At 36.4% G+C, this 13,832-nt stretch overlaps 1 protein-coding gene and 1 pseudogene across 1 annotated transcript; one reads left to right on the forward strand and one right to left on the reverse strand.

Moving 5' to 3' along the window:
• Positions 1-306: 306 nt before the first annotated feature.
• On the reverse strand, positions 307-9,217 carry klb (klotho beta). Its single transcript, XM_059521225.1, has 5 exons — positions 8,418-9,217; positions 7,002-7,515; positions 4,702-4,967; positions 3,255-4,386; positions 307-833 (listed from the first exon to the last, which is right to left on the reverse strand). The coding sequence occupies exons 1-5, from the start codon at positions 9,111-9,113 to the stop codon at positions 403-405; spliced, it is 3,039 nt and encodes a 1,012-aa protein (XP_059377208.1). The 5' UTR covers positions 9,114-9,217; the 3' UTR covers positions 307-402.
• A 3,100-nt stretch (positions 9,218-12,317) lies between these two features.
• Positions 12,318-13,349, forward strand: LOC132114380 (toll-like receptor 1; annotated as a pseudogene).
• The last annotated feature ends 483 nt before the right edge of the window (positions 13,350-13,832 follow it).

Raw genomic sequence — 13,832 nt, forward strand, 5'->3', positions numbered from 1 at the left:
TTTATATGCTGTTTATAGTTAATGATCACATTGTTTTTCATATGCATCTGATTTCATAAGAGATCACTCGTTTCTGCGTCTTCCTCACCTGTGTTTGTGATCAGTTGATTGGACTCTTTCAGGAGACGTGTAATAGCTCCGGCGTGCAAATAATTGTGAAAACATGGAAACCCGGAAAGTTCACCATTCAAATCATGTTTGGTAGGGAAAGAGTTAAGGTTGGGTTTGTTTCATCTTTTGTCTTCTCCAGATGTTAACTGATGGACTGGAGTGCTGTGGATTATTGTGATGTTTTTATAAGACTCTCATTCTGACGGCACCCATTCACTGCAGAGCATCCATTGATGAGACACTGATGCAATGCTACAAACCTGATTAACAAATAAACATTTATTTTAATGTTTAATGGCGCAGGAGTCCTGTTCCGTGAGCCACCCTCATCATAGCGAACCTCTGCTGGACTCTGACATTAGTTGGCATTCTCCTCTTCTTCTTCCTCCTCTTCCTCATCACAGAGATGATGATGAGCACGCCGAGCATGGACATGCTGATAGACACACACACGCTGAAGAACAGCAGCGGCTTGTTCTCTGCGATCCGTGTGCAGAGCTCGCAGCTCGTCCCGTTGTCCGTGTCCCAGCAGGTCAAAGGTCGCTGGTCAGCGGTGGATGGGAACCCGCGGTGAGTGATGATGTCCCGGTACACGCTGACAGACGCTTTGGGTCGAGAGTGATGAGCGGCGGAGCTGAAGAGACCGTACTTGATATCATGACGGTGGTCCTGAAGTCTCCAGACATAAAACCCTTTCAGATTGACGCCGTCCAACTCACGAGCTGCTCGGAGAACAGAGAAAGACTTGAAGTCAATCATCACTAGCACTATTTATAACATTTATTTATTTCAGTTTAAAATGTAAATACACTTTAAATGCATGTACTGTAAATATATAGATGCTATTTCATATCTCTTTCCACACAAAACGAATGCGTGGAAATGTTTTTTTTTTTGATGGTTCATTCATTTTATTGATTTATTTTAGATTTTAAATGATGCATTCATTAATTTGACATTTTTAAGCTTCTGTTAATAATTCAATTACAATATTTGCATGTTCATGGTTCAAGTAAACAATTTTTTGTGCATTTTTGTCGCTGTTGTTGATATTTTAAAATGATTAATGCATTTTAATTTAAAACATTTTATGATGTAGTTAATATTTCAATAATTTTACATTTGCATTTTCATGGTACTCTGATGTTGGCCAATGGTCACCTGGTATGTGGGCAAATGATATTATATATATATATATATATATATATATAGAGAGAGAGAGAGAGAGAGAGAATTTTGAAATTTAAAAACTATTTATAAATTTTCTTACATTTTATGATTTAGTTAATATTTCAATAATTTAACAACACATTTGCATGTTAATGGCTCTTTGATGTCGGCTAATGGTCACAAAATGCAGTTAAACTTTTTGTGTGTGTGTTTTATTTTAATATTTTACAATTATTTAATCATTTCCATTCTAAAATGTAATGAATAAGCATGTTCACAGTTCTCTTAATTCGGTCATCAGTCACATGACATGCACGTAAACAAATAAAGTATTTGATCAGTGTTTTATTTGACATTTCTAAATGAATTATTTTGATATATTATTATAATTTATTAATTCTAACTGAAAATATTATGATTTAGTTAATATTTCAATTTAACACAGATGCACGTTCGTAGTTCTCTGATGTAGTTAATGGTCACATGATAAACAAAATATTTACTAAATACATTTTTTTTTTTTGTATACATTTATTTTAATTGTTTTTTTTTTTATTTTAAAGTAATTCATTTATTGTTATTAGCCAGTGTTTTTCTCAGTTTGGAAAGCTCTGATAGCACACACACTGTTTTCCACATATGCACGCAGTTAAAAATAGGTGTTGTTCACAGCTTTATCAAGTGATCTGTCAGAAGGCACACAAACTAAAGCGTGAAGCGACGCTGACTCACATCCGCACAAACACTGTAAAAGCAGACGCACTGGGCTCAAGGATCATACAGCATCCACATGACACCCGTGTGTACCTGTGTGCTCATAACGTCTCAAAGGTTGCTCATTAACAGCTCCGAGACAGAATTACAGCGGCGCGACCTTTGACCCTGATGTCAAACCTCAGAGGAAGTGGCTGATGATGCCGCGTAAAACAGATAACACTAGATAACACACACTGCTGCGCTAGCATTCTGCAACACAGCTCTTTAATCTCTAATGTTGTTATCAGATATAATGAGGACATGTTTCATAATCGCAGCTCATTAGTGCTCTTTGCTGAGGCAAGGATCGTTCTTTATATTGCTTATATTTTAGGATTATACATTTTCAGCACACCCCATATTGTCATAAAGAATAAAATATATCATATATCTCAATATGATTTGAGGGGAACAAGCTGCCAATGTTTTGCTTCAAATCAAATGTTCTTCAGTTCCGATTCAGACTTGTTTGGATTGGTTTAAGGAATGGAATATTGTTTTATAATAATAAAATAATTGTAATAAGAAAATTGATGGAAATTACGGAAAAGTGCTAAAAGTGGGGACTTACTATAGTGCTTTATATATGGCAAATGAAACAAAATAATCAAAAATGTAATAATAGTAATAATAATAATAGCAATAACAAATATAATTATATAATACAACAAATTAATTCAATAACTTTTAATTAACAGATATGTAAACTAAATATATTATATAATATATAACATTTTAAATAAAAATTTATGTTTTAAATAAAATATGTAATTATTTATTTAATATTTAGTTTAGGGAGAAATGGAACAAAATAAAAATAAATAAACAAAAGAATAATTTAATAATAATATCAGCAGTAATAACAATAACAAGTAAGAATAATACAATAAAATAATGAAATAAGTTTTAATTAAACTATGAAATATTTAGATGTTATATTCAAATTTAATTCTAACTATATAATTAAATATTTAAAAAAAATAATTAAAAAGACAAATTCTTTCTAAAATTCTTAAATAAATATTCAGATTCTGATTCATATCAAAACTGTTTGGTTCATTTTAAGGAATTAAATATATATATTTTTAATTCTTATTATGAAAATTAATTGGGAAAAGACATTACTTACTTTACATATAACAAATGGATAAAAAGTAATAATAATAGTTAAGAGGTTAAAATGATGAAATAACTATATATATATAGACTTTGCTCACCCTTCAGTGCCTCCTGCAGGTAGCTCCTGATATAGCTCTGTCTCAGCTGGTCGTCATGAACCGCATGATCATCCACCCCTGCTGCCGTGACGATGATGGGGAGGCGGTCACCATAGTGATTCCTCACCCATCCCAGCATCCTGCGGAGGCCCCAGGGCACGATCGCCTGTCCCAGGTGCGATCTCGGCCAGGTGTGATCCTTTGTCAATGAGCAGCCGTGCTCCAGGTTCAGTGGCTTCGGGTGTTTCCATGGCGACACCAAACACGTTGTGAAGTGATTAAGAGCGATGAAATCCAGTGCCCCTGTAAGCTCCGCCCTCTCGTCGTCGGAGAAGCCAGTCAGAGTATTGTCACGCCCCTCATTCCCTCCACCAATCAGAGTATTGCCACGCCCCTCATTCCCTCCACCAATCAGAGGGTCGAGAAAACGTCCCAGTTCGAACTCCAAAAACTGTTGCTGGGCGGATTTGTGAGATTCTAAAAACGGATTGGATGGTTCAACCCAATCAGCATGAAGAGCCAAACTAACAGCCCCACCTTGTTTCCGTCTAAACTTCGAATCATAAATGTGCCACGCCTTTGCGTGCGCTAATAGCAAGTGACGTGCAACTGTCTGCCGTTTCTCAGCATATAACTCATTTAACCGGTTTGGCTCATTAATGGTGATCCACGTCGACACCAAAGCTCCAAATTCATGGTAGCAAAACACGGCATACTTGACAAATGCTTCCACAATGCTAGTATTTCTCCATCCGCCGTTAGCGTGTAGTGGTTGAGGTAAACCCAGTGAGGACGAGAGGTTGCTGGGGCTATACAGGGTCACGACCGGATGGATTCCTCTGCGCTGGAGCTCCATCAACACACACCGGTAGAACCGAACCTTCTCCGGGTCCACAGACGCCGGGTCACCACCGGGCGCAAGCTGTGTCCAGTCTAGAGCGAAACGGTAGTGCGATGACCCCGTGACCCCCAGCAGGAAGAGGTGCCGCTGGATGAACAGGAAGTCCGTGCACTGTGCCGGCCGTGTGTGAAGCAGGACTCCAGTGACGGGTGTGAGAGCACCATCGCCCGACAGGTTCCAGCGGTACAGCTGCGGATCGGTGAACTGAGGCGAGAACGGATGCAGATTCACCTGATCAACATGACGACAAATTAATATGAAACATTCTTAAACAGTACGAGTAAAGAGGTTTCACATGCACTGAAACCTGGAAATAACCTAAATAAACCTGGATAAATTACTAATTATTACGTTATCATTTTTAGAAAAAGTATGAAAAAAAAAAAACATTATTAATGCAACATATTAAACGATTTTGACGGTTCATAAAAAAAAATTGTCATTTGGTTTGACCACTGTTCTGTAGAATAAAACAGAATGTGACTGGATCCATTTGTCAAAACTGCTTAAATAATACAGATGAAGTGTTTTTTCCTCTTTCCTCACCTGTAATACTGACTCGGACACACCGAACTGGAAGTCACAGGGGAATTGTCCCTCGATGTGTGGCGTGTTTTCGGCCGGGAATCCGTTGTCTCTGACCAGCCTTCTGTAGAAGTGAGCGCTGGTCTTCGGGACTCTGTGGCGCTCAGCTTTACTGAAGTCAATGTAGAATAAACCTCTCCGTATGCTGTAACCGTGATTCCACTCAAACCCATCCAACAGACTCCAGGCCGTGTATCCGAACACACGCACTCCATCTACAGAAACGGCTGAGAGGACAAAGAGGACACAGATACACCAACGTTATGGACAAACTATCTTTCGTATGTAAACATTATTCGTTAAAGATCAAGTAATGTTTCACATATTTATTAAAAAGTAAATACATAAATAAATTTTTAATTTATTATAAATAAAAAGCAAATGCATTGACCATATTTATAAAAAAATATTTATAAATAAATATTAATTATTCATTAAAAATAAATGTTTAGAAATAGACACTTGCTATGTATTTATTAAGACCAAATGTATGCATTAATAAATGTATTCATTCTATTAAAATTATATGAATACATATTATTTATTAACATTTCTATATAAATAAACTATTATTGGTATAGTTAGTACATTTTATTTACTACAAATAAATGTTTAAAAATAAATCAAATAAATAAAAAAATTATAAAATGTATCAATACATATTTATTCATTAATCATAAATTTATAAATAAATATTTAATTTATTTATTCTAAATAAATGTAAGTATTTATAAAAAAATACAAAAATAATACATATTTATTCATTAAAATATATTTATTATTAAATTAGACAAATTAGAATGTCATAGAAAAGTTCATTTATTTCAGTAATTCAACTCAAATTGTGAAAGCACACAGACTGAAGTAGTTCAAGTCTTTGTTTCTTTAACTGTGATGATTTTGGCTCGCATTTAACAAAAACCCACCACGATCTCAACAAGTTAGAATACTTCATAAGACCAAAAAAATAAAAATAGTGAATTGTTGGCCTTCTGGAAAGTATGTTCATTTACCGTACATGTACTCGATATACTTGGCTCCTTTTGCTTTAATTACTGCCTCATTTCGGCGTGGCATGGAGGTGATCAGTTTGTGGCACTGCCTGAGGTGGTCTGGAAGACCAGGTTTCTTTGACAGTGGCCTTCAGCTCATCTTCATGGTTTGGTCTCTTGTTTCTCATCTTCCTCTTGACAATAGCCCATAGATCCTCTCTGGGGTTCAGGTCTGGTGACCAACACCATGGTCATTTAACCAACTTTTGTTGCTTTTGGCAGTGTGGGCAGGTGCCAAATACTGCTGGAAAATGAAATCAGCATCTTCAAAAATTTGTTCAGCAGAAGGAAGCATGAAGTGCTCCAAGATTTCTTTGTAAACGGGTGCAGTGAGTTTGGTTTTCAAAAAACACAATGGATCAACACCAGCAGATGACATTGCACCCAAATCATCACAGACTGTGGAAACTTAACACTGGACTTCAAGCAACTTGGGCTATGAGCTTCTCCACCCTTCCTCCAGACTCTAGGACCTTGGTTTCCAAATGAAATACAAAACTTGCTCTCATCTGAAAAGAGGACTTTGGACCACTGGGCAACAGTCCAGTTCTTCTTCTCCTTAGCACAGGTAAGACGCCTCTGATGTTGTCTGTGGTTCAGTAAATCTCTCGACACGTCTGTGTGTGGTGCTCTTGATGCCTTGACCCCAGCTTCAGTCCATTCCTTGTGAAGTTCACTCAAATTCTTGAATCGATTTCGCTTGACAATCCTCATAAGGCTGCGGTTCTTTTGGTTGGATTGCACCTTTTTCTTCCACACTTTTTCCTTCCACTCAACTTTCTGTTAACATGCTTGGATACAGCCCTCTGTGAACAGCCAGCTTCTTTGGCAATGAATGTTTGTGTCTTACCCTCCTTGTGAAGAGTGTCAATGATTGTCTTCTGGACAACTGTCAGACCAACAGTCTTCTCCATGATTGTGTAGCCTACTGAACCAAACTGAGAGAACATTTTAAAGGCTCAGGAAAACTTAGCAGGTGTTTTGAGTTGATTTGCTGATTGGCATGTCACCATATTCTAATTTGTTCAGAGTGAATTTGGGGTTTTTGTTAAATGTGTGCCAAAATCATTACAATTAAAAGAACCAAAGACTTAAATTACATCAGTCTGAGTGCATTGGATTTATTTAATGCACAAGTTTCACAATTTGAGTTGAATTTCTGAAATACATGAACTTTTCCACAACATTCTAATTTATTGAGACACACACCTCGCATTACTTGAAAGATGAACATCTTCATCATATAAATGTTCACAGTGTCCTCAACTCCAACAGAAGCGTCAGAGAACCATCCGTTCTCTGCTATCAGCACCTGCGGATCACCGTAAGTCTGCTGGACCCACACCAGAACGCTCCTCAGGTCCAGATTCACCATCTGCCCGAACCGGGCCAGTCCTTTACCCACCCTCAGCGTCTCCCGCTCGAAGGCCAGAGAGAAGAAGTCTGCAGTGCCCTTCATCCAGAGCCGCTCCTGCGCACTGAACTCTGGGATTACGCCCCGGTGTGAGGCCTTCAGCGACTCGGGATAATCTCCACTTCCATATATGGGCTCGGCGAACCAGCCAATCACAGTCTCCATTGTCTTTTGACAGAGCTCCACGTTGGCAGGCGTGGCCTGGCCGTGAAGAGGCTCCACCCAATAAGAGCCGAGGGTGATGGAGACTTTACCGTTCTGATGGGGTCTGAAGTGTTTGTCGTAAATATGCCACGCTTTAGCATGAGCCTGCGGAGACACCAAAGCAAACCCTCATCAAAACTGAAGCCACTGGTCAGATTTGAGTAGAAATTACATGAAGACATAGACATAATGTAGAAGCGTTCATGTCTTTATTAGGCTAATTATCAAGTAAATTACAGTAAAATGTTATTAATTATATTACACTGAATCTTTGTCATGCAATTAAAATTACATTTAAGAATAAAAATAAAACCTAATAAAACATATACAGTAGACACATTTCTGCAGTGCTTTTTTCCCCCGACAATTTTTAATGCAATTAAAATTACTATTATGAATAAAAAAATGTTTTTTTTTTTAAAATGCCTATTGTCATTTAAGTCAATGCAAAAATAAATAAATAAAATAATGAATCCTTATGGCTTTAAAAACAGGCTAATTCTACTTTGTGTTCTTCAATTTATTATTATTATTATTATTACTATTAATACATATTTAATCTTGTGGATTAGTACTAAAAAGGACAATACTAATTAAATAAACATAAATCCTTAGAAAATAATATAAAAAAATAGAAAATATAATTTATATTTATAAAGAAATAATTATTTAAATCCCTCCTCAAAAATCTAATTACAGTAAAAAAAATATATATAAAAAAGACTTATATTTTAGAAAGGATGTAATATTTACTTAATTCTCATGAAAATATATGTTTTATCTTCTTTATGTAAAATAAATAAATAAATAGATTTTGGTGTAAAAGGTGACCAGGATATTTTATTAACAGAACTATTTAAATATTTCTACCTGTATCTTAATTTAGTTTGTGGTTATTGGAGGTTCATGAATCCCTAAATATCTCCTGACACACAGTCTGACATGCTGCATTATTTCTGCATTTACTCTTTTCACACCCGACCTTTGACCTCTGACCCCATACTCACCCTGAGGAGGTTGTGTGCGGCTATGAAGGGGTCAGCGGGGTCTCCGGTCACTCCGGGAGCGTGAGCGCCGGTCCCATAGCCCTGGAGAGCCAGGAGAAATGGGTTATGCATCGTAATCCAGAAGCGAACCTCGTCACCGAAAGTTCGGAAACAAAACGCAGCGTAATCTGCGAAAACATCCGCCGTGCTTCGGTTGAGCCATCCTCCGAACCGCTCCTGCAGGACCTGCGGGAAATCCCAGTGAAACAGAGTCACCACCGGCTCCACATGAAGCTCCTTCAACTTCCCGATCAAACGGCGGTAATACTGCACTCCAGCCGGGTTGGGATTCGCCGTGGCATTGCCATCCGGGAAAATCCGTGTCCAGGATAAAGAAAAAGCATAGAAGTTCACACCTAGATACTGAACGGACTTCAGATCCTCCTCCCATTGGATGTAGCTATCACTGGACGGATCCCTATGATGAGTAAAGCGATCCCAAACAGACTCACCCTTCCCATCCGCATCCCAGGATCCTTCGGTCGGGAACGCCGCAGACCCAACACCCCACAGAAACCCGTTTGGAAACACACCAGTCTGCAGGAACGTCTTGTTGAGTGGCTGCAGCCACAGTTTGGATGCTTTCCCCTGGACCTTCTCAATCGTTCCCCATAAAATAACTGCTAAAGAGACGCACACAAACAAACCACGAAACATTGTAAGAGACCTAGAGGAGCACAGATCCACTCATCGTCCTCCACTGGAAAACCAAAGCATTACTAATAAAAGAGAGAGAGAGAGCGACGCACATAAACACTGAAGATCTGAGAGTGCAGGAAGACAAAGCTCTGATCAATGATTAACATGAACTCTGATCCTCTCATGACTTACAGTGTCTGAGAACGAGAGAGAGAGAGAGAGAGAGAGAGAGAAAGAGAGAGACTGATGATGGATGGAGAGAGAGAGAGAGAGAGAGAGAGAAAGAAAGGAAAGGAGCAGAGAGAACGAAGGATGTTTTATCTGGCAGATCAATGGAATAAATTAAATTTGGCTTTTTCTGAAACACAATGGATGTGGATGGATGTCTCTATGGGCCGTGTAAACTATCTTAGATCACACTTTTCATACTCTATTTAATTTATATGTCAATATCCACTATATACAATATTCATCAGTCTAAATACGTGTATTACAATTAATTGTTATATCTAAAAATAAATACAAAATATATTTAATAAAAAAGTGAATGTCCTCAAAACTTGCTTGGTTTTCGATAAGATGCAAAATATTATGTATCTAATAGTAACAATAATAATAATAATAATAAACAAATCGATAAACAGAAACAAACCACCAATAGACAAAATAAAAATAAATATTTTTTTCTGAATCATTAACAATTTTTATTAAGTAGAGATTTTAAACAATCACTAATTCCTGCTAAACTATAACTTTGCACCAAATTGGTTTATTATTTTGTTTATTATTTATTTTTTTGTTGGTTCGTTTTTATTGCCAAACCAGCATATATTAATGTATTTTAGAAAGAGACAAATAGCATGAACAATAACTGACAACCAACTCATCAATATAACAAACATTATATAACATTTTTCATTTCAATATTTCATAAAAATATGTAACAATTTAGAAATTGCTAGTAAACTTCACATGTAATTTAAAGGAATGGCAAGACACTGAATTAAATCTGAAATTGAGAAGTAGAAAAGTAGTATCTTGTTGTATAATATACTTTAATAATCTGTTTTATTTACATCTGTTTTCTTTAAATGGAAATACATAATTCTGACATACTGACAGAAAACATTTTCAAACAATAAACATTCAGAAAGCAAATTTATTTCACTCACTGTTTGAATTATTTTAGTTTAAACAAATAAACTAATATAAAGAGAAATGATATATTATAATTGTATTTATTTATTTATTATTTAATATTCAAAGTTTAGGTCTGGGACTGTGAAAAAAATAAAATAAATAAATAAATAAATAAAATCTATTTTTACTTACAAGGCATTTGAAAATAAATGGATCCAAAACTCTTGTAATGTGACATATAACAAAGTAAAAGGTGGAAATCTGTAAGTTGTAATAAAAATCCTAATAAAACATGTAACATATAACTGAAAATGTTTAAAGAAAGACCTAGATATTAACATTTATTATTTGCTGAGAATAACTCTGTCTCTGCAATACGTGCGTCTGACCTCGCTTGTCATTTCTGAAGAACAGCTTCAATATCCCTCTAAAGACGTTTCAGACGTCAGACCGGAAGACAAGAAACAACTGCAATGAAAACAACAATAAACCTTTGCTTTACATTCAGGGTTGAAGATCAAACTCAATTGAAGTGGATGACAGCTCCAGGACATGTGATTGTAGTTTTATAGGCTCAGTGGTGCGTGCGATTGTGTTTGGCGACATAATTTGGGAGCGTCTGATTAGATCACAAGACTGTTCAAAGACGATGCTGAACGAAAATCAGCTCGATCAGTGGAAAACAACACGTGTAACAGCAAAACAAGAGACACAAACACAGAAAACCTGATTTTCTGTCTTCAGGGTCCTACAAAGACAGCATCCTGTCTAAAATACAACAGCTTTAGTGAGTGAACTTAACAAACAACTCCACTCACATCCAGTAAAAAAATACATATATGAAATATAGTGTCATATAAAGTAAAAATATATAGAAAAATATGTATGTAATGGTATGTGTAATACATTTGTGAACATATGCCGTTTCTATCTATCCATCCACCCTAAACCTGTCAATACTAGTTGATTTTATACAGGTAATACACATAATGTTTGTGTGTGAAAGTTAGGCTATATATGGCCTTGTATATCGCAATATCAGCCTTGATATGGGGCAATATATTTCATATATTCGATTTTTATATGGGATTACTGTTTTAATCTGCCAAAACTGTGGCTATAAATACACATAATTACCTCCATCCTTCACATCAGGAATACGTCGTTGTCTGGTGCTTTAAAATACTTACAATACTTTGGTAAAAGACCTAAAGTTCAAATAAAATATTACGGTTGCTTAACCACACATATGTTTAATAGAGACAGCCTTCGATGGTGTTTGGTCAACAGCATTAACTGTGTTTGAGGTAAATAATGACCTTCATTTTACGGTTCCTCTCAGCAACATTATCAGAAAAAATACAGACTGTACTCTGAAGATTGTGCAGAGATGGATATCTCTTATTAAAGATATCAAATAAAGTGATAAAAGAGCAGCTGGAAGAGCAACCAAATCATCTGCTGGTCAAATATGGTACTGCAAATTCTGGCAAAACAAGTCAAACATAGTTGCGCAATTATTAGGCAATGATTTATATGTTAAACATCACATTTGGAGATATTCATATATTTAAATATACAAACGTTAGAGCACTGTAAGACAAAAGTTATATCTATCTATCTATCTATCTATCTATCTATCTATCTATCTATCTATCTATCTATCTATCTATCTATCTATCTATCTATCTATCTATCTATCTATCTATCTATCTAATAAGCACGTTTCGTAATGGAGTACACTGAACAAAATCAATTAAGAACAATACAGGTAAAAACAAAACAGTTAAAATAAAACATTTTTTAATATAATTTACATGCTAATTAAACAGGGGTGTTAAGTAATATACAGTAAATTAAAATGCCAAAATTACCATCATAATAAGTTTAACTAAGTAAAAATAATCCGAATGTACCATTTACAAAATGCCTTCATTTGCACCAATATATTTGATTTTATTTAAATTGAAAATACTGCTATGCAACCATAATGCAAACTAATGCTAGAGACTTCAGTAAGAGTGAAAATGTGGTTGACTTAAAACAGGAAATGAAATCAAGTGTTTTCTCTCTTGCAGAAATATGAATATGTCTGGATGGTGGCTGGTGTCTGTTTATGTCACGTGTTCCCACCCATTTCTCATTCTGGCCATAAAGCGGATCATAGTGAATTAGTCATCTCAAAACCTGTCCTCTGTTCCCCCAGCCTCAAACTGACCACGGAGGACTTGGATCTGTTGCAGAATCGCATCCAGACACTGAGTGCCAAAGACTTTATCCCAACATCACGACTCCACTTCCTCAATCTGTCCTGGAATATACTGGAGAACATAGACATGGTTACATTTAACCCTAACCTGGCTTTGGAGATCTTGGTCACACAACAAACTCCAGAACCTCTTGGTCCAACCGTACATGCTTAAGGCGGGACATCTGCGGTTCTTAGACTTGTCGTACAACTTGTTTTCCATCATGGCACTAGGAAGGGAATTTTCCACCTTGACACACCTGCAGTAGTTGGGCTTGAGCACCAAATCAATCAGCAATCAAGAATTCACTTACACCACCAATCTTACTCTGAAAATTCTCTTCATTAATTCACATGGGCTACAGACATATCAGGAGAACAGTCTTACAGGTATACCCGCCAAAAAGTCCATCATTGCATTGTCCAAGAGCGACCTTGATATTCCAATCACTGATTATGTTTTTGCAGCATTTTGCAAAGAGCTCGAATTTACTCTGGTGGACAGCAGAATATAGCTAATCCAGCAGATGCACTGTCGAGGAATCCTACGCAGTGTTAGCTTGGATACCACCTGGCACATTTTAACAAGCTGTGTAAACACAATATTGCAGTCTTCAACTCAACAGCTTTCTTTCTCAGACCATATTATGGCACAAATGGAAGACGAAACACCATTCTCCATGAGCCACATAATGGACTCCTTCGCTATAACACGAGCATCTGTAACTGAATTCATCTTCAATCAAAAGGAGCTCTATTACTTCTTCATTAACATGCCCGCAAGAAACGTCAACACGTCGACCTCAGTCAGAACACTTACCTATTCTGAAAGGACATGGCATGTGCGTCTGGCTTTCCAAAGTTGAACAAATGGATTTGTCTTCGAATGAGCTTCTTGTGTGTTTGCCCAAATCCAAACGGATCCTAAACCTTCGGAATAACCGAGTGAACACAGTTCAGTTTCAATTTAATTTATTTATATAGCACATTTAAAAATGACAGAGCAGATCAAACTGCTGCACAGAGAAGTAGAATTAAGCAAATAACCATAAAAGAAATTTACAATTTAAAGTTTACAGAAGTAATACACAACTAAATATACACACAATTAAACTGTATACTCTAGAAACTCCAGTCCATAAACCTTTTTAAAAAGATGTCTTTACTAAAGATTTTAAAACCTGAAGAGAAGTGGCCGATCGCATGTAAATGGCAAGTTATTCCACAATTGAGGTGCTGCCACCGAGAAAGCCCCCTTAAGTTTTAAATATGTCTTAGGAACAGACAACAACAAAATATTTGATGGCATTAATGGCCTGTTGGTCTGATAATGAGGGAGAAGATCAGAT

Source organism: Carassius carassius, chromosome 33 (genome assembly GCF_963082965.1).
Source record: "Carassius carassius chromosome 33, fCarCar2.1, whole genome shotgun sequence".
Classification (NCBI taxonomy): Eukaryota; Metazoa; Chordata; class Actinopteri; order Cypriniformes; family Cyprinidae; genus Carassius; species Carassius carassius.